General features: G+C 46.1%; 1 protein-coding gene across 1 annotated transcript in view; it reads left to right on the forward strand.

Moving 5' to 3' along the window:
* nrp1a (neuropilin 1a) overlaps positions 1-21,992 on the forward strand; it is a 50,296-nt gene that overhangs the window by 18,277 nt on the left and 10,027 nt on the right. Inside the window, exons 4-8 of the mRNA XM_068747755.1 lie at positions 4,365-4,592; positions 7,462-7,617; positions 10,053-10,219; positions 18,646-18,801; positions 20,690-20,834. Of these exons, the coding sequence (XP_068603856.1) occupies positions 4,365-4,592; positions 7,462-7,617; positions 10,053-10,219; positions 18,646-18,801; positions 20,690-20,834 (852 nt within the window). The remainder of the gene's footprint in view (positions 1-4,364; positions 4,593-7,461; positions 7,618-10,052; positions 10,220-18,645; positions 18,802-20,689; positions 20,835-21,992) is intronic.

Here is a 21,992-nt window from a genome sequence, read left to right on the forward strand (position 1 = left end):
AGAATGTTGCAAAGAATCTAGAACACGTGTTTGGTTATGAACTCCAAGGAGGAATCGGGGCTTGGGGGGCTGCAAGGATCTTAATGTCTACAGAGTAACCCCCATGCAGAATGTTCTCACTGGGATTTAGAGCCCCCCCCCCCTCACAGGAGGAGACGATGAGAATAGCATCCGTGGATTCACACTCGGTTATGCTTTGGTTTCGTCCCGTGTTTTGACTGCTGTGGTGCTGGCTGCTGCCAACAGAAGGGCTCTGAGATCAATTAGCAGTGTTGTTTGTTAGAGAGAGAGAGGGAGGGAGAGAGAGAGAGCTTCAACACCATCTGATTAGTGTGGCTTATCAACAAGCAGGGAGTTAGCTGGGAAAACATTGTGTTGGCTAACACATGTAGCATTAATGATGATGAACAGATGCTCTGATAATGGCATGGAGGAATGCGGGGCTCACTCGTTTGCATCTCAATGAAGACAAATGCAAAGAATGCAGGATGTTTATGGCTGTGATGACGGGCCTCGAGGTCACTGAAGTCGACCTTTGGGATTAGTACTGCCTTCCATCAAGGGTTAAATAAAGTCAAGGCCGCGTGAAAGATAAATGCACCCACAAGGCAAACATATAGGAATTCCACACGGGGATCATATACCATCTTGTGTGAGTGTGTTTATACATGTGGGATCGCCCACTTAAGCCACGGACTATGTGCACACACATTGACACGATGGCATCTGCAGCCCTGGCCTTCATCATCAGGAGCCTGCAAAGTGTCTAAATGGAAGAGGAACAGGTTGTTTTGCAGCTCAGACTATCCTCCCCTCCACTTCTCAATCCAATCCAGCCATCTTAATTAGCATGAGCTATTTATTTTATAGCCTTGCAAATTGGCAGCCTCGTTCCACCAGCTGATGTCTGGCAAGAGACAGCAAAGGAAGACTCTCGGGGGGGGGGGGGGGGGGGGGGGGGACGTGCGAAATATTGGAGCTCAAAGGCAAAATGGAGCTATTTGATTAGAGTCACGTCAATTAGAGCCCATTGAAGTGTTTGAGGAGGCGGGGGTTAAATCCTTCTTTGTCTTTTCACTCTTACAAAAGTGAAATGATAAAGATGACTGGAGGGAGGCCGCCATGTTCGCCTTTACACTAAACGTGTGTGCATTTAGGCATAGCTCACACCTGTGAAAACATATACAAGGACTGTGTGTGTGTGTGTGTGTGTGTGTGTGTGTGTTGGGTGGGGCCTAATTGGGGGTCTTAATGGATGGCACACCCTGATGGCATAGGTCACATCTGGCACGGAGACATACTGTCATCACACACACACACACAGACGGCCCTCATGGAAATTTAAGACAACACATCGCAGCCGGAGGAAGACTCTGCCCCTGTCTCCGTCCCATCACCACTGTGTCGTTCCTCACCGGACGGGGGGGGGGGGGGGGGGGGGAGGCGACACCACGGTCACAGTTAAGGCACTAAATACTGCATCAGCAGAGCAGTGCCTCAGGGTGCATGCAGGTTAAATGTGAACCTACAGTTCCATCTGTTTCAATGACCGGCACCCTACGGGGTGGGGGGGCTCGGGTTAATGCGTGATGTAGTGCTGAAAGGGTTAATTCTCCACCAACGATTAAGCCTGCTTGACGACAGACTGAAGGGGAGGTAAGAGTGGGGGTGGGGGGGTTGTGAACCGGGGTAATGATCAGCCAGAGAGCCAGCATGGAACATAAATAGTGGTGATTTACTCACCAGTCCAAGAACAACAACTCCAGCACCCCCCCCCCCCCCCTCGCTAAGGAGAGCACGAGATGGAAAATTAGAGCGAGCGATATACGTGAAGCAGGAGAGACAGATTTAAAACCGAACATAGCACGAGGCTGACATATTTAAAGCCTGCTCCTTGGCACAATGTTGTTTTAATGATGAACGCTCAGACCCGAGCCGGCGTTCAGCACTTACAGCAATAGAGGACAAGTCATCAAAGGAACCGACTTCCAATACGATGGAGCCATATTTATTCAATGTATGTGTGTGCCTGATGCCTGACACTTGTAGAGTTGAAATCAAATCTCCATTAAATAGAATCTGATCCTTTTTTAAACAAGCTGCAATCACACAGCGACGTCTGTTTACTCGCCGGTCCAGAGGAGGAGGGTTCAATCTAAACAGCGGAATCCATTAGTCTCTGTTGTAAATCCAAACTTCCTGCCGTTATTCAGCTTGTTTGTTTGAACGGGCCGGTTAGACGACCGCCGTGTGTCGCTCTGTCTCGTAATCGAACAGCACGGTGGGCGTGTTTCTCCCCGTCAGCCTCACCTGACGCACGACCTTTAACCCCTCGTCCCATCGAGGCGATGAATCTGCAGGACATCTGAAAAGGCATTAACAGCTGCTCTGGCAGAGCGAGCGAGGGGCAGGGAGCGAGTCGGGGGCGATGAGCTGGCATTTGGCTGACAGCGGGGTCTATTTGTCTCCCTCGAGCTCCTGGTACGCAGAGACGCGTTCACACACACACGCTGTGCAGACGGATGCTGCCACAGACGAGCGTGACTTCTATCGCCGCGTGTCGCACCCCCCCCTCTCTCTCTAGATTGTTGCAATGTGCTCACTCTGTCTTTTTCCTGTCATGCACAAGGTGACAGCTGGAGACTTTCACCTTGGCTTGGATACAGTTAACGAAGCCCAACATTTCACATATTAATGTTAAAAAAACTCATATAATTCAAACTTCATACTGACAAAATAAAACTCCTGCATAATTTGCTTCCGGTGCCGGTCTAGGGCCTGGATCTTGGCAAGTAGCCAGAGTGAGCCTTTACCAAATGAGCAAATCCGTTCTGGTCAACTGCTGAGCCGAGATAAGGGTCATGAAATGGATGGAGAATTTTTGAGTCAATATCCACAGAAAATTCAACACGTTGACTTTTTGTGGGGGGGGGGGGGGGGGCAGCAGCAGTCACTCAGTGGCTCACATTTATACTTTACTTCCAATGTGTCTGACGTTTCTTCCAAGTGCAGCAAAGGTAAAATGCGAAAACCCAGCATCCGGCAGCACTTTCATCCCGGTGAGAGCGCCCGCTCTAAAACAAAATATCTCTATTATCTGTGAGTAAATACGAAGGGAAGCTGTGAAATTAATGGCGCCTACTGTTCTCGAAAGCCACACTTTAGCTGTTTCGCTAAATGTCAGCTCCCTTCAGAGTCCAAACTTTCCTTGCTGTGGCTTTCAGCTTGGAAAATCAACACGCCTCTCCTGCAACTGCACAGTCAATCCACGAGTGGACGGTCTGAAGTCTCGAATTAGAGGCCCAGCAAGATGCTTGAGTAACAATGGGGGAAAAGCAGTTTGCCACATTTATTTAAACCTTAAATGATTGCAGCACAGAGGCTTTATCTAGCGATAAACTCCCTGCAATTTTGGCTTTGATTGGCTCCACCTGCGCCCAGCTGTCAGACTAGTATGAAAATTGCATTATCCTGGGCACATTTTGGCGAATAATGGTTTAAAATAATTGCCCTAGATGACAGTAGACCTCTTTTTTTCCCTCTGATGTGTGTGGATTTGTGTGAAGCATGGTAAAACGCTGGCCCTCCATTAGATGGAGTATGTAGGCAACATATCTCAATGTATCTTTCTGTCGCTCTCCTCACAAATGCTTTCTGGAGCGCTTAGCATCATTTTCTATAATCACGTCACTCATCCTTAAATCATGATCTTACTCCCATCATGCACTGAGGGGCGACTAACATGGGAAATGTGTGCTGTTCATCCACTGAAATGCATCTCTATAGGGTGCTGTGAGTAAATGTTTGGACTTTCCCTCCTGCAAAACTGTGCGTTGAATTGTGCGTGCACACGGATACACAATTATTTCCCTCAGCTTCCATCAAATAATCTGCAATTTTGATGATGGTGTGTGTGTGTGTGTGTGTGTGTGTGTGTAGGTGGGAAAGACATTTCTGCTGAATAAATCAAGCCGTTTATTCATCCTTCCTTGATTTTGGTGATTGAAGCCTTTCACTAATGTTCACTCTCAAAATCCAGATTTTCCAGGAGTTTCTGATTTAGTTCGCACAAAATGATGAAGATGTGGGATATTTATGACCAGAAGGAAAAATAACAAAAGCAAAAATGAAAATCAGAGCGATGAGAGACCCAGATGTAGCCTCCAGTGGAAAAGCTCTGAAGGTGGTCTCTACATGGACCATAAACTCTCCTCCATTCCGTATAGACCAGCTGGAAGGCACGACTTCTCAGTATCCTCCAAACAAGGACATCCACAACAGACCAGTTAGCAGTCATGCAAAAGGGTCATCTCCTCATCTTCTCAAGTGTCATCTCATGTCCAATTTCCTGCCTTTCCTTGCAGGTCCTGAGTGCTCCAGAAACTTCACCTCCAACAGCGGCGTCATAAAGTCGCCGGGCTTTCCAGAGAAATACCCCAACAACCTGGACTGCACGTTCATGATCTTTGCCCCCAAGAAGTCCGAGATCATTCTGGAGTTCGAGAGCTTTGAGCTGGAGCCGGACCTGACGCCCCCTGCTGGTGTTTTCTGCCGCTACGACAGACTGGAGCTCTGGGATGGATTCCCCGGAGGTGAGCGACCATTGAGCATTGCTGGCATCTTCAAGTCAGGCTGTGTCACCATTGGAAGAGGTTGAGAAACAATCTCTCTGCTATTAATTTATGCACAACAAGATGGCCACTTTGGCACGAATAGCTTTTGCTCACGCAGCCCTCGATGCAAAAGTAGAAAAATATCCTCTCAGCAGAAGGTTCTCATGAAATTACTTTTCTCCTGTCCAGAATTACTTGTATCATTTTAATCTCTTGTCTTAACAGGAAATGGCACTTTTATTACACAAATCTGAAATTTATTCCATTTCTCCACAAAATGTGCATAACTGCACTATTCCAAAATGTGCTATCCTGCTGTGTAGAGTGGATAACTTTGGTCTTAACTTGACTTGATAGCATTATCCAGGCCAGGAGGCTCACAGGCTTAACCAGGCTTGGACGGGGTCCAAGAGTCATCAAGAGCATAATGGTTAATCTCTCAATGTCAAACACTTCCTCATTACAACAAGCCTCCCGCCCTTTCTTCTCTCTGTCACAGGATACATTGTGCCTCAGGGACTGTATATTTGGGAATTAGAAATGTAATTTAGGCTTTCATATTTATTAAGTTGCTGCCTTTCTTCTCAGACATGGGAGGGAAAATACATTTTATCTTTATTCCCATTCTGACGCCTCCTAGTCCTTGAGCAAAGGCTGCACTTGTATAGATCCAGCCAAACCGCAGTAGAGAGAGAGAGAGAGACAAAGAGAGGTTGAGCCGTGTTCAAAGTGACGCTTCCACTGTCCACGGCAACGCTTTGAACTCAGCACGTGACCTCATCGCTTGACATTTTCACTCTTTCTGCTGACTATTCCAGCTCCGGGGTGCAGGTGAGATGAAAGCCCTCGCCCATCATTGGCTGAAAATTGGAAGAGTTCTCTCTTGTAGCTTCCAACCTGATGCGTATCGCTATTATCTCCTCCAGCATACTGTGATAAGGTTGAAGTCTAAATCATGGCCGGCCTTTTCAAGTCAGTTTGCTCAAAAAGTCCCAAAAACCTCCAAGCTCTCTCTCTAGATTTGAAGATTTCTGCAGTTCACTTTCAATTCTGCAGACTGTTCCCCTCTTTCATCTGCATTTTATCCTGTCGGTGTGAAGTATTGCATTTGGGTTAATATGCATTTATTTAAACTACAGCAAATGTTTGTATCATCACTGTTTAATACGCATGTTTCCTGTTTCACTCTTGACTCGAAATAATTCTTACAAATGAAATCTGGAGCAGAATAAAGCAGAATGAGGCTGGAGCACGTTGACAGCAGAAGCTGAAGCGTCATCGCCACTTCAGCATGATGAGGCATTGCATCCTTCAAGTCTTATTGCATGTGACAGATAGCCGTGCATAGAAATAAAACCATGGAAGAAAAAGCATGTTTGCTTTTTGTCAGGCAGCGCCCATAGTGCCGATTGAAGCGATAGGGCACTAGCACAGAAGGTTGCTAGCCATTGGGGGAGCGCATAGGTGTTCGATGTTCGGGCGAATGCAGGCTTCCGTGAAACAACAGGGGAAATCACACCTCCCAATCTTTACAGTCCTCGCACCGTGAAAGAACTCCCTTGTCCCTCTTCCCAGAGGAATCTCGAGGCAGGCAGGGCTTTATATGGAGGTTCTTTAAAATTTCAGAAGTCTGGGGGAGTCATGCAGATAATCTGGAAGATGTTTTTTTTTTTTTTTTTCCAGTCCAGGCCTTAACAGGTTTAAAACGAAACCTAGATTTGCACGCTCTTTCACCAAGAGCCAGGGTTATGAAGATTAATTTGAGGCATCACACCCCCCCCAGGCCTCTGAGTCCCTGTAGTCTGGCCTTTGTCTTTCAACGAGGAGCTCGGCTGGAAGGCGTGTGTTTTGGTTGACAGGGGGCCGCAGGGAGGCGGGACTGTCACTCGCCACTGATCACAGCATTACTAATCACAGATAAGCTGCAGGTCCCCACACACCAGCAGGAACACACATACGTACAAATGGGCATGGATCACAGCACACATCAGACACAGGCCAAGGTCATTGTGCTCTTTTGCTCTCCCGCTCCCTTGTTACACCATCATTCTCTCCCCTTGTTTCTCTGTCTCCCCCCCCGAATGTCCCTCTCCCCTCCACCTCCCAGTTTTTGCTGCTTACCCATTCCTCCATGCTCAGTGAAGCATGTCCCTCTTGGGTTTTTATTGCGCTCCTATTGTCTCTGCCTCCTCGTCACTTGTTGTTTCCCTTGCGAAACTCACCCGGCCATGGCTGTATCCACCTCAAGAAATGGGAAGGCAGGAAGTCTTAGGAATTTATAGTCACCAAATAGACTGAGCCCGTGACCTGCCCACACCACAGCTCCCTCTCCAGCGTACTTTCTTTGTGTCTGACCAGCAAGAAGGCATGGAATGCTGCGGGGTCAATTTCACAAGCCTGTTTACGGGGTTGTATGAAAAAATGCAAGTGGTGCTATACCTCAGTGGCAGCCATGTCTGACATGTCTGTGGGAAATAAACACATATTGAGTGAACCCAGGGGTGGGCAAACCTTTTGACTCGCCGGCCACAATGGGTTCTAAAATTTGCCAGAGGGGCCGGGCCAGGAACAGATGGATGGAGTATTTGTGTGAACTAATATAAATGACATGTAAAAGCCGTTACATGAAAGGATTTGGCCTTTTACGGGTAGCATTACAAATGAAAGAGGTTGTATTATAATAAGATTTAAAGTAATGATATAATTTGGACAAATTGGGCGGGCTGGATTAAAAAGCTCAAAGGGCTGCATATGGCCCCCGGGCTGTAGTTTGCCCATGCCTGAGTTAACCCATGCCTAACCCAAGTAACAATCTGTGCTTTTCTCTCCTGTTTCTTTCTGCTTCTAGTTGGCCCATACATCGGGAGGTACTGTGGCCAGAACACTCCTGGCAGGATCATCTCCTACACGGGGATCCTGGCTCTGACAATCAACACTGACAACGCGATCGCTAAGGAAGGCTTCTCTGCCAACTTCACCGTCATTGAAAGAACCGTTCCAGAGGGTGAGCTGATGTAAAGGCTCTAAAAGTCAGGCAGATCGGGGTGACAGGGAGGCAAAATCACTGGTATCCAAAGACAGGCATAACAAGTCTACATATATATGTAAAAAAAAAAGTAAAGTCAAAGTCCACAGGAGTTTATTCACTGGGAGAAAATTTGCGTTGAGTTCAAAATGGGTACTTACGAGAATTAGAGGGCAATAAAGTAACCCCCACAGGTTTATTATGAAAAGCAAGAACAAATGTTGTCTGTAACTGAAGCTTACACACAGTCCTATTGAGATGAAATTTCCCACTCGTTTCGCAGAGTTTAAGAGTTATTAAATAAACACCTCCTGCTGAATGTGTCAGAGAGCACAAGTCTGCCTCCCATGGTTTACAAGATTTCTTTACACACTGCGAGCCGAGACAGGCTCCAAAAAGGAGACTTCCCCACCAACAACCACCTTGGACACACACACACACACACACACACACACACACCCACCCCAGGGGCTTTTACATGCAGCATCGTCATCACAGAGCATGACCTGCCGACCTCATTTTTGCAAAATGCTCCAGTTAAACATTTCATTAAGGCAGACGACTGCTGGTTGGAGTCATAAATCTGTCCGGAGGCTAGACCACCCCAAAGACACATAGTCAGCCTTTGAACAGGAATAGAGATGGATGACGACAAATCTTCTAATCATCTCCAAAAAAAAGATGTCATTTTCTTTTTCTTGCCCAAAGGGAACACACATATGCAACTGCTGCAACAACCCTTCCTTCGCAGTAATGAGCTCAGTAATCACTGATGTCATTTTTCATCTGAGTTACTTACGCTTGTTGTAATCACAGTTTTACGATAGGCTGACGCGAGTCAAGCGCTTACGTTCGCCATAAAAAGGCATAATCTGCAAATACCTTAATGCTCATGAGTTGCCGGGTCTTACATCACATACCGAGATGTATCCAAGATAGAAAAGCAATCTCAAATCTTTCTTTGCACCTTTCAAGACACGTACCGTTTGAATCATCCATAATACCCTCATGTATTAATACACACTCGATGTTCTGCTTCTGCAAGGGAATTGTACACTCAAGCTGAAAACTACTGATGAGCGGTGATAAGTTGATGAAAGGAGGCCTCGTCTTTTGTTCCTCCCCCCTTTTCTCTGGCTCTCATCCTCTCCTCACCCATTCACCCTCACTATCTACTCAGCTGTTTGCCGCACTTTGATTAGGAACATGTAGGATCACGTAACATCCTCGGCAATAGACATTCACTGTTTTGTGTCTCATGTTTTCTTTTGTAATATAATCTAGAGACCGTGTCGTTCTGAGAACAAAAGTTTGACAGAGGGACGAGGAAGGAGTGGGGAGGTGCCAGACGGTTTTCTCAAACTCATACTGAGACACTAACACATTCCACAAGGTGATCGCATACATATGCGGCCAAGCATCGACAGTGTAAAGCACGCACACACACACTCACACACACAGACTGACCCAGGGACTGAGGTGTGTTGGCAGTGTAGCAGATGGGAAGACCATCTGTGTTAGCTCATAGGCAGAAGCCACATAGCTGCTCCTCATCCTGTGTGTCCACAATCACGTGGCTGCATTGTCGGGCAGAGCAACCAGTGGTAGCTTTGCGTTCAGAAAATCGGGCTTGTGACTCGGTTCTTGGCAACCAACCACATCAATAAATAAACAATTAGAGGACAAATGGACCATACAGTTGTCAACCTTTGCCTATGCGTCTCTGATTGTGGTGACATTACAGGACTCCTGTCCAGACCAAACTGTCCTATTGGTTTGTGCTAGCCACCCTTAATGCAAAGTGGTGGCAGCGTGTCTAACCTCCGATGGTTAGAGAGGCCATTCCCAAGATTATTCCGCTGAGTCTTTGGCCGGGGAGCCCAGGATATCTCGAAATGTCCGATCCGTGTCAACGCAAACAAGGGAAGTCGCCGCCTACTGTGAATACCTGGCCCACTGAGTGATATACGGTTTCAAACTACAGATATTAAACTCGTCTGAACGTCCCCAAGAGACAAAGTTGAGGAAATCATTGTGTGTACAAGAAAGATAAGCTGCCCAAGGGTGAGTGAGGGATCGTTTCAGTGGAAGAAATACCTGGACTCAAAGTCCCTTTAATGCCTAATGCCGGTTTAAAGTTAGCCCCTGCTCAATGTTTTATAAAGACATTTTTATGTCTTAATGCTGAACACTTCCATCTCACTTCCATTAAAAGCTAAAACGAGAGGGAAACAGGAAGGAGTGACCGAGGCGCCACTTCTCCCCCCCACCCCCCAGCAGCAGGGCTGAGTGCCCGTCAGGTGATGTTCTCATCCCCAGAGATGAGCTCGGGTTCTGGGGACACTGAAGCACAAGCTGGGCACAGAATTGAACACAATTTCTCTTCCTCTCTTTTCATCTTCCTCCCGACGCAGACTTTGACTGTCGCGACCCTTTGGGAATGGAATCGGGAGAGATAGCATCCGACCAAATCTTGGCCTCGTCCCACTACAATCCCAGCTGGTCCTCAGAGCGCTCCCGACTCAACTACTATGAAAATGCTTGGACGCCGGCAGAGGACTCAAACAAAGAGTGGATACAGGTAAACAATTACATTCGAGTTCCATATGTAATTGTTTAAGAATGTCGCTGCACGAAGCAAAGGTAGAAAATAAAGTAAATTAAAGCCGCAAGCGGCGTCGTAGGCCCTCGCCGGCCGACAGGCCGATGAGCTGACCCGCCGACGCGCGCCGCTTTTGTCCTGAGTGCTTCACAAGTGTTTAGATTTGAGCTGCATGAGTAGCTCACTGTTTAGTCAAATTGTTATTTGGATTATATGGGACATTTTGGCAATCGCCATGGCAACAGCATTAAAAAAGCTACCTGGGTGTTACAGACCTTTTCGACTGGCATGTGTGTGAGAATGTATGTGGCTCTCTCTCACACACACACACACACACACACACACACACAGTCTCTATCTCAAAACAAGTTCTGTCAGCTTATCTACACAAAGCAATCATCACCCAATGGGAGAAGTTTATGTGGAAAGATTAAGGATTTATTCGTTCCATCCCCAAATGGGGAAGTCGTATATCCCAAGACACACCCCCTCCCCCACCCACCCACACACACACACACACGTACAGCAACACTACAGATGCATTTAAAACATGTTGGATGTATTAACCGAAAGCCTCCAGGCCTTGTAAATGGCCAAACTGTTTTTCTTCTTCTGTTGTTTTTCTACAGTCATTGGTTCATTGATTCCTCAGGGGATAAATAATGAGGCTGACCCAAAGCCAAATATTTACTTTGGGAGGGCCATAAGCAAGCCCTTCCTTTATTATTGCAATGAAAATATTGTCCTGAGGGCCCCCCCCCCCCCCCATTGCTTGCTCAGAGTAATTGAATCAGTGTTTGAGCATGCCTGTGTGTGGGCTCCTATGCATTCTCCCAAGTGTTCGTGCATTCTTGGCTTTTTGGGTCTCGCAGAGTCCAGAGAAGCCCAACATGCGTCGCAGTGAATTAGAGGCGAAACTTTGTGGCAGTGACTTTTTGTGGCACATGAAAGTCTGTCGCATCAAAGCATTTGTCTTTTTGTAAGGCAAGCCTGTTGTTCAGTCAGATGCATTAAGCGTCACAACACAGAAGGGTACAACTATATCAGTTTGACTTTGTGTTTGTGGAAATTACAAGTGACAACAAAATAAAAGGCCTTTTTTTTTTTTTGCACCAAAGACTGTCTCTGCTGTAGATACTGATCATGCCGCAGATTTGATATGCAAGTAAAGTCTGGACTTCAAAGCGATGTGCTTTCATAGACGTATGCAGATTTTCGAATCCTAACCATATCAAAAGAGTGAATGGGGCTTTTCTAATTTCTAATTTCAAATGCAGCAAAAGAGCGAGCGCTGTGGTTGCCACATAATTTATGTTTTATAAGAAGGGTGATGCACTTGTGCTGAGCACGCTGAGCAGACGCCCAATTATCACGAGTGGTGATAAAAGAGTAGGATTCTTCGCCTTTCTCCCAGCCCGTCTGCGGTGGTGCAACAAGCTCAGGGCCCCTCGCGGGCACGTTCATATCATCTCCGTGCGACATCAGATGTATAGTAATCAATTCATTATGTATTTCATTATCATTCCCTGACTGTGTTTTTTTGATGCAGACCGTTTTGTTATTCATGGCTGCCGGCCTTTTGATTCCGGGGCTGTTTCTTTGTCATCGCTTTCTTTCTTCTTCTTTTTTTTAACATAATATAAATTTGTGTTTCATTTTAATGCCACCACATTCTGATGCAGGGAGTACATGAGGGCAAGATGTTAGAAGTCTGCGTGCTCTTTTCTGGGTAATTAGATTGCTGTGGTTTGGTTCAGCATTGAGCGCTGGGTTAGCCAGGACATTAATCAGTCCTTTGTTGTACACAGCGATGGACAGATGTCCTCTGAAGGGTTTTCTGATTTAAGGATAGACTGCAGCAAAAGGAAATAATCCTTTAAAACATGGCCCATCTTATTTGTTCTGTTATTTTTCATTCTGTTCTTCTTCAAAATTCAGGCACACCGATCTCCATCAGGAAGAGGGAGAGAATTCCACATATATCCCGCCTGTCTGAGGCATGGCTTTCTTTGAAGCTTATGAGCATGAACTGCCGGGCCTCTGCAGGTGGATGGCACCTTTGATATAGTTTGGGGAGTCCACGGCCCGACAGTTCTTCTGGGTCAATGATAAGGAGAACGGCTTCGAAGCTGTATTTTAATTTTAGGAGCACGGATCTGATGTCCTGCAGACTCACCACATCGGAATGATGAAATAAAAGCAAGAGTGGCTCTCTGTCAGGCAGCTGCCCATTGATTCCACATGCATGGCCTATGAATAATTTATTCACGCTCTTTTGGAGAGAACCCAACTGTCAATACCCGAAAGCCATTTTCTTGAGTATCTCATCATGGCAATATAAAGTGCATGTGCATCCCATAACTATTACCCGTGCTGATTTTTGCTCCATCTTCAACTTTCTTGCCAGGAAGCGTTACTCCCCGATTGCTACATCTGCGTTTATGCATTTGTTGCCCTCGTACGTGTCTCCGATAACCCTAAATTGCACAATCATAAGAAGAGACAATGAGTCTGTTATCTCTCTCTCTCTTGCTTCTGTGATGGATGAAAGGGCTGAACATGGGAAGCGTATCGGTGTTTGCTTACTCAATATGTGCCTTTATCTCCAGCATGTGTTGCTGATCTCACCGTAAAGCCGGCGATTTACAGGCAAACTTGCCACAGGTTTGCGCTGCAGCTTAGAACATTGTCTTTTTTTTTCCTCCGGGAAAGCGACGCACAGTGGAACTAAGACCACTTACACAACAAATAACATATTCAATTCCACCACCTGACCAACTGAGCGGCCACTAATTGCACTTCGTAGCGTTTATCTTTTCCACCGGCGAAGCCGTGCACTCTGCCATGTCCTATTTTCCTTTTCATACGAATGTGCATTAAATTTCTCCGGGTCATTGAGTTTCTGAAATGTCCCCCCCGTTATTGTCTCCACGCTGATGTGCCTGTTTCAGGACTCACTGCCTCATTGAATGACGAGCAATAAGAATATGGGCTGGTAATTAACACTAGTGTCTCAGTTGATGAGGTCGAGCTATAGCGCAGCGGAGCTGTGGCTGGCATGGAGCTGCCAGTGACATCATCATCATCATCATCATCATCATCATCATCTTGTTGTAAAAATGGAAACAATGGATGTTGTCTGTGCCTCGCTGTTTCCCGGGCCTCACTCTCAATTGCAAAATCAATGAGAGGATAGAGACCCACACTCGAGTGGAGTAGCCCAAAAGTGCGACTGGAAATCGAAACATGAAGGATGGAATGCTGTAATTAAATCAAACAGTGCGGCATAAGTGTCCAGAGACGACAAAAAAAAAACACAGCTCATTCATAATCAGTGTCATTTTCAGTGTCTGCACCACAAACGAGGGAAATGCCTAAGAGCCCTGTAGTCAGCCGTCGTCACTGACGAGTCAGCAGCTGTGCATCCTGGGTTAGTGCCATTGAACAGCCTCCAGACATGACATGCGTCTCGGTCGTCCTCGTCTTCCTTCCTGATCATTGTTTTTGTTTTAATACTCAGACCTTTACTCATGCGTGTGTTCTACGGATGAGCATGACGCTGCATGGAGTTAGTCTTTCAGATGACTCAGAGGCCGGAAATCTTAAAATGCTTCCTCTAACAGCTGGAACCTTTCAATCGGCGCAGAGCCGAGCTCGGAGCTCACCTCATGTACAGCAAACCAGATCTCCTGTATCTCCTGTTTTGTGATAGCTGGGGGGGGGGGGGGGGGGGGGGGGGGGGGGGGGGGGGGGTTCGCCATATGCATCCCTCTTCTTCAGGAAGACGGATAATGGTCTCATGGGGAAGACATGCATAATTTAATGGCCACCAAAGAGCTGTTGGGGATCTAAAAATAAACTGTAATTCCGTCAGGTGAACATGTGATGAATGGAGGGTTGCGAGTGGAGCTCACAGGTCCTGCAGCAGTTGAGTAATACAATTTCCATGACAGGAGAATTAATTCCACAGAGTTTGCGCCACCAAATATACGGTTGGAGAAATTGGTGAACAGATTGCTGAATGCCGGTTCAAAAAGCACAGCATCTGGGATTTAGTTACAAATCTGAGTGTAAGTCAGTCGTCCAAAATGTCTGTTTGCTCTCAATAGCGTAAAATGGACATTAAAATCAGAGTATTTATGCAAAAAAAGGGCTACAGCCTCTTCATCTGTGTTTCCTTTTTTTTTTTAACTACACCATCTTTTTAGATCCATAAAGCATTTCCCAGAGGCTGGTTCATGGATGGGAGTCTTTGTCTACGAGCTTTTCTTTGACTTCGAAGACACAGAGGGGGGGGGGGGGGGGGGGGGGGCGCTACCTTTTTCTCACCATTGGCATTTCTCTTGTTTTTTTTGTGTGAGGGAAAACAAATGAAGTCATTCCCCAGAGGCCTCAGTTATTCTGCAGCCCACACACACACACACACACACACAAGGGCAAACTATTTCCACCTCTCTGCTGGGGAAGCAGACAAATGGATTTAAAGTTAGGTATTCTGTAAACTTCTGTAAAGTATGGATTGCTCCGTGCAACTTCTTGGCAACTCGTTTAAGCCAATCAAGCAAGGAAGAGATAAAGCCTTTGAGTCGCTGCTGTTTCTTGAACGCCCCTCCCCACCATTGTAAACCCATAAGTCCCCACACTGTACCCACACAACAGTGACTAACCTACCTTTATCCTCAAATACGCATCACGTGGTCTCACCACACATCTGAGTCATACAGCACAGAGACAAAGCACTGACTATTGTGGTTGAGGGATTAAAAGAAAGTCACTTATTCAAACTTGTACAAACACACGTAAATATATAAATACGCCGTCTGTCTCATTCCCACCGTTTATTCCCACACTTATATATGCCTTATTTAAATGATGGATGCTGATTCCAATATGTTGCACACCAGGCTTTAAACAGTTGTTTTTACAAGCAGAACTTTATGCTTTTCTGGTTTCACTAGTCTGTGTGACGACTGCAACTCTGTATGCTGGCTGTTGTGAATCAAGGGGGCTTTGGCACAATTAGAGGGTTAGGGTATACGTGATGGACACACACACAGAGACACAGTTGTAGGAAGTAGAGGAAGAAAATACTCCCATGAAACAAGGACATGCTGAGGTCCTCCCAGCGTATCGATTCATGGATAGATTCTGAAAAGTCTGGATGATTTCTTACCCTAGCTGGCATGTTTATGGCTCAACGTGTGTGTGTGTGTGTGTCCTTCCAGTTATGAGTTGGTGTTCATCAGCATGCCCAGAATGTATATAGTATCCTCTTCTCTATAGGTGGGCTTCGGTCCAAACGCACACGTAATACGCTGGAACTGGAACGGACACAAGATTCATTCCTTTGGATCAGCAACATTTCACATCCCTATAGATCCTAGATTAGGAGTAATAATTCACGTCTTCCGTGTTGTGACTCCATCGCCCATTAGGCATGATTCAGCCTGTTGGGGCTCAATGACAAATCGTTTATCATCTGAATATGATTTATTAACGCAAGATTCCACAATGCGCTGCTTGCAATTTTCTAAATGTTGATTATTGGTTTATGTCTGTAGATCAGCTATAATACTGTTAGTGGCTCCGGGGCTCAATGGCGTTCTGCTCGTAATCACCGTCTCTTTCTGTTGGTTCTATCTGGTCGGTTTTGTAGGACAGACTTTATATCCAGCCCACCCTCTCTCCCTGGCCCATGTGATCCCGGTCTTTCAGCGCCGGCTCTGCCATTAATAAATCATGCCTTGCTCATTACACCGGCCCCGTTATCAGCCCGAGTCTGTGAAATTGATCTAGTCTGTTCACGTTTTCAGCAGAGACCCCATGCTGTCCTTCATCTTCTGTTGAGGAGAGAGAGAGGGAGAGAGACAGGGGGGGGGGGGGGGGGGCTTGTTTCCACTGTTGCCCTTCTTGTCTTCACACTTCTCTTCGCTTTCCCTCTTTCCATTCCCTCTGCACTCTTCCATCATTATTCCCCTCGTCGTATCCCAGTGCAGCTTACACAGATGGCTTTTGGGAAGTCAAGTCGCTTATATTCAGTAACCATTAAATGTGAGTGTTTGTTTTTTTTGCCAAGACATCGCAACCATTGCAATTTTTCTGGTTGCCCCAGCATCTCTGTGGTTTGAGGAACCCTAAAACTATTGAGCCACAAGCGATGAAAGCATGTTGGAACACCACACCCATTTGGCAGGGAACCCTTTAAAAATTGCTACCCTATAAATAAAAACATTAGTTACCAATAAAAGAAAAAACGTTCCAGTTGGCCCATAATATTGATTAACATTCAACAAGTCCACCCGTCTTCAGACCGCTCCTGTATGAGCAAGCTCCGGTTCTGAGTTCCCAATTAGCCCCACCACTGATTTCATTCCCAGTGGCTCTTCTTCTCCATTACACCTAATGAGATCCCTTCAGAGAAAATGTCCCGAAAGCCAGCCATTCCCATTAGACATATTTTACACAAGCCTTTTCAAGAAGCCACTTTGCCAGTGGTCCCGATTGGAAATGAGTCAAACATAAAGGTTAAAGACCGGCCTCGGCTAATGTGCACTGGCACAAGCCTCGCAGCCATCCAGCATGCGCTCCTCATCCAGTGCTGGCGCATGTGGATATCCATCCCGCAGAGTAGAATTCAACCCCTCCATTATTAAATAGGAACCATCTGAAAGCTGAAGGGATTTGAATTTGCCTCTCACTGTGGACCAAAAGAACATAATGCAGGATCCTCCTTTAGCTTATGGACATGAACAAAGCTGTTCTGTCTCTTTATGTGACTCTTTTTTTTTTGTTAGCATCCATCCAATTCAATCCTTTCAGCAGCCAAGAGAGACAAAGTAGCAGCGTAGAATCTCTTTTATTAGTCCCATCTGTTTAGGTCTTTTTTTGTTTGTTTTTTTACGACTGGACGTGAATCTGAGGATTCTGTGGCATGCAGATGTTCCTTTTAAATGTGGCACAATCACTGGATGTAAGGTTGGCAGTCTAAATCTATAGCTTTGATCATGTAAACGTCTATAAAGTCTTTTAGAGGTCCTGCAGATCAGCGTGTGTCAGCCCTCTCTATCTGTCTAATTGCCCTCACATAAAGGATTTCGCTGTTATCTCTCTTCTCCTCGTAGTCATGCGTGTAAATCCTTGATTGCGGCAATCCACTCAAGATTCTGGGCACAATTCATCGGAGTCGAAAAAAACCCCATCTCATGTCAACATCAAAGGCCTCGTCTCTCCTCATGATCCGGAGAGCCGTCCCCACCCTGGCTTCCTGCACCGCCCCGAAGTTTCAGTGCCGTCTCCATGCAACACCATTACTCCTCATTATCGTCAGCTCAGTCTGTCAGAGACACTCTTGTCACTTGTTAAGATTTAAGCAGCTACTCTGAGACATTGAGGATTTTTATATATATATAAAGCCTTTAAATGTTCCTCTGTAATGGATGAAGGCCTGGAATTATGGGGTTAAGCAGTGGACACAGGTGTCAATGGTAGTGGATTCCTGTGTTTTATATTTAGTAATGGCTGAACTCACTCCCACACTTCAAGTCAGGTTGTAGTAGTCCAAGGGAAGTTGGGCAACAGATGGAAGTATTCAAATAATTAAAAAAAAGCCAGCTCGAAGACTATTCTTACCACAGACACAGACGCCAGGGCGACACAGAGGGGACTGTTTCCATGCCTTTCTTGGCAGGGACGTTAACAGGGATGATGATGATGATGATGATGATGATTGGCAGACAGAATTGGTGCTTCTTTAGCATGTCTAATGCAAACCAGCGCCATCTTCAGCCCAGTAAAATCTCTTAATGCTGCACATGAAAGCAAGCCTACGCCATACAGTCTCACATGCCTCTGACCCCACTGCCTCTAGTGGGAGCCCTGCAAAAATGCCCACCCCCCAGTCATGTACCTCCTCAGCTCATTGTTGCTTTATAATGAGCTGCATATTTTAAAGGCACAATATTTGATATTCAATTTGCATCTCTCTTTCCCCCTGGCCAGTTTTGATAATGTGATTGCAGACCTCGCTCTATTCAACATTCACTTTTTTATCCAATAAGCTCTTGTCGTCTCACATCTCAGGAAATGAAGTTGTCATCCTGTGTCCTTTATTGTTCATATGAATATCATTGCATTGCTGTTTATTAAATTCCAGGTAGCAGCTGACGAGCCAGAGGGGATTTAATGGAGGGGTTATATTTTCACTCTCCAGTTTGCTGGTGCATTATTAATGCAGGAAAGTCTTTTCTGCACGGATTATTCATCCATTTGAGCACCAGCGATCGCTGTATTTCAGCTGCTGTAATCGCTATTCTCACAAAAGATAAAATTCCCTCTGGCGTTTACTTTCGATGAAGCATTTTAAGCAACTGTTTCTCAGTCGCCTCTTCTCGGCTCGCCCTCCACAGGTGGATCTTGGGTTCTTGCGGTTCGTCTCGGCCGTAGGCACCCAGGGCGCCATTTCCCAGGAGACCCGGAAGGTATACTTTGTGAAGTCCTACAAAGTGGATGTCAGCTCAAATGGAGAAGACTGGATCACGTTGAAGGAAGGCTCCAAACAAAAGGTATGGAGGTCTCTATTTCATTAAGTTTGCATGATTAAATATAATTCCATGCATTACCGTTTTGCCACACCGAAGGCTATCCAAGACATTTGCATCTGCCTGACCAGTTACAGTGACAGAAGAACATCTCTTAAGCTTGGAGTACACTTGGACTATCCCAGCATGGAGCAGCCTGTTAGCTTGGATTGCTCTCTGCACCAAGTTGACTTAAAAGCACGACAGAAGGGGAAATAGCCAATACCCATATGTGTATTTGATTCTCTGTCGTCCGACATGCAATCATGTACTTTTATTGTTGTGGTCACGTACCCACTGTGTGCGTAAGTGCTTGGTATTTTTTTTTTTTACTAGAGCACTCGCTGCACGTTAGAGCTCTGAAGTTAGGATTGTGTAAGGAATGTGGCCTCTGCTGTATGTCAAACGGCTGCAGTAAAAGAACCAGCGATGACAAAAGACTTAACAAACAAGAGCTTAATGGTAAGGGGATGGAAAGAAACATGTCGTGTTTGAGCAGCTGGTATGAGGTGGCTCCAGGAGAGGATGAAGAGCGACAAAGGGAGGGGGGGAAATGGCCAGAGCATGACGGGAACCTAACCATGAATTGAGGAACAGCCTGTCAGACAGACCAGATTTGATCCATCTGGAGGAGAAAACACACCCGCCTCCCTGAGGTGCCCAGAGGGTCAGGAAGCATTCTGACAGTTCTGTGGTGTGTGACATGTAAATACCAGAAGACAAAAGTTATCAACAACAGAACATCCAAACAAGCTGGGGGAGGGGGGGGGGGGGGGGCACACGCCCTCGGTTCCTGATTATTTTGTGCTTTCTGCAAAGCACACAGACAGTCATCTCTGTAAAGTGTGTGTGTGTGTGTGTGTGTGTGTGTGTGGGGGGGGGGTGCCGTGATAAACCCAGCCTGTTCGGACTCTAAAGTGCTTACGTGTGGAGGGCACCATTGACAAAATGCTGAGCCTGCAGTTTGGTGTCTTAGTGCAACGCTATAAAGAAATAAAAAAAGCCGCTGGTCATGAGTGGAGTGAAGGCTCGGTGTGACATTTGCGAGAGTGGACGACTCTGTCGCGCGGCCCCTTAGTGATGTGCCTGACAGACATTGTCCAGGGACTCCGTTGCATCGGGACGGTCGGCTGCATCGGCAAGAGTATGTGCCTTCAAATAATTGCTGTCTGTCTGTCCATCCTGCTGCTGCTTCCCTGCTGGATTTAGCTTGTGCCACAAAGCTGCTCTATAGGGAGTTCACAAGGTCACATGGTCATCAACGTGATTTACTTACGCAGGATGGACTGTGATGGATTGTTTAGCTGTTTTGCTGGGTGGCCACCATGGTGGAATGGTGCAGAGTAAGCTGTCATCTGGCCCCCAGGGGAGAGCAGTGACGTCTGACCTTTGAACGAGACGCTGCCGTAAACCTCCGCCACATCTGGGTCCAGAGGGTAGTAAAAAAAAGGGCATCTTGAGCCAGTCTGGTCTTGCGAGTGTTACAGATACTGCCTCGGGTTTCATAGGTCAGGGGTTGTTTGTGGCACTGCATGTGGAGCAAGTGGAAGTGCTAGTTAAATGTCTGGAGTGACAGGGAATCCAGTTTAACCAGACTTGGGTGTGGCATTTATCGCTGAGCAGATTCACATTGGACAGCAGTGCAACAATTGTCCTCTTAGATGCTTAAATCTAATTTCCTGTGTGGGAACCTTGTCTTGTGAATAATGAGACAAATCACAGAGTTCCTGCTGTTTTTGTGATTTGAGCGCAAACGCTTCCTGTGCCTTGTCTTGTGTATTTCTAGATTCAGTGAGCCCAAGAGATTTCCCAAACCCACATCTCAACTGAGCATACTCTGTCAATAATTAACTTTTTATTCCTCCCATCACAGGTTTTTCAAGGCAACATCAACCCTACAGACGTTGCCAAGACGATGCTGCCCAAACCCACACTGACGCGCTTCATCCGGATCCGTCCGGTTACCTGGGAAACAGGCATTGCGCTGCGCTTCGAGGTGTATGGATGCAAGATATCAGGTGGGTACTGCTGCATGCACAGACTGGCACGCATCTCACTCACGGATGCTGCTGAGAACATGCAAAAAAAAATAAAAAATTATACTGGTTACATTATTAAACAATGAAATACTCAGCAATCAGATAATGGTGCTCTTTATTTCTGTACATGCCCTAGTTTTTGCTTTCTTTCTGTGCTTGGTGCACCATGCTCTGTATTTCCCATCCTGGCCCCGGTTGCACAAACACCTTACATCTGCCAGGTGTGAGACAATGTTCTATTTCTGAGAGACTCCTGCTTGAAGGCTAAAGCAAGCTGCTACATAATAGAAGAGTGGCACATGAAGGAGGATTACCTATTTATGTTACTCCATGTTTAGATGTAGCTCATTCAATATAAATGGAGCCACCAGCTGGCGAGCAGAGAGTGCTGGAGCAGGGAGGGATCTGATTGGTCCCTTCCCTCCTGCTGGTCTGGTTTCGGCCTCCTCTTTAGCCACAGTCTCTTTTCCTCACAGAGCTTTGATTTCGTCAAAGCTCTTCTCATCTTTTCCTTTTTTAGTCAGTTGCTCTAATGACTGATGCGTGCGTGCGTGTGTGTGTGTGTGTGTGTGTGTGTGTGTGTGTAGTTTCAGATGATTTTAGAACATCTGCCTCCATCTCTATGGGTTTATGTATTGCATGTTAATTAATGCTTGTGTGTGCCTTTTTTTATTTTCATCCTATCGGTGTATCTTACGACATAAATGAAGCAGTGATGCTTTGTCAGCACTGAGCAATTTTAAGTCTTGGATTAAAATAAAAAAGTTAGGATTAGTTTTCACCAGATGAATGTTCTAAATTCTAAAGGGTTCTGTGTAAGGGTTTTTTGCAGGTATGGATTATATATGTAATTGCACAGATGAGGCACTGGGGGTCCAGCAGGGATACAGCTGGGGGCATTTTATTCTGGTAAGGGACCAGATTGCCTTTAGGACCTTCAGCATCCCTGGGCACCCCCTGGAGGCATCTCAACGCCAAGTTCACAGTCCAATTGGACATAAAAAAAATAGTCAGGTTCTGGAGGACTGCATGAACTCTGTGACTTACTCCATTCTCCATTGAGTTCTGAATCCCTGACGCCAGAACTTTCTGAACAACTTTTGCTGAACTGCACTGCCTTATAGCAGCAATTGCTTT

The sequence above is a fragment of the Brachionichthys hirsutus genome, chromosome 14 (assembly GCF_040956055.1).
Source record: "Brachionichthys hirsutus isolate HB-005 chromosome 14, CSIRO-AGI_Bhir_v1, whole genome shotgun sequence".
In the NCBI taxonomy this organism is placed as follows: domain Eukaryota; kingdom Metazoa; phylum Chordata; class Actinopteri; order Lophiiformes; family Brachionichthyidae; genus Brachionichthys; species Brachionichthys hirsutus.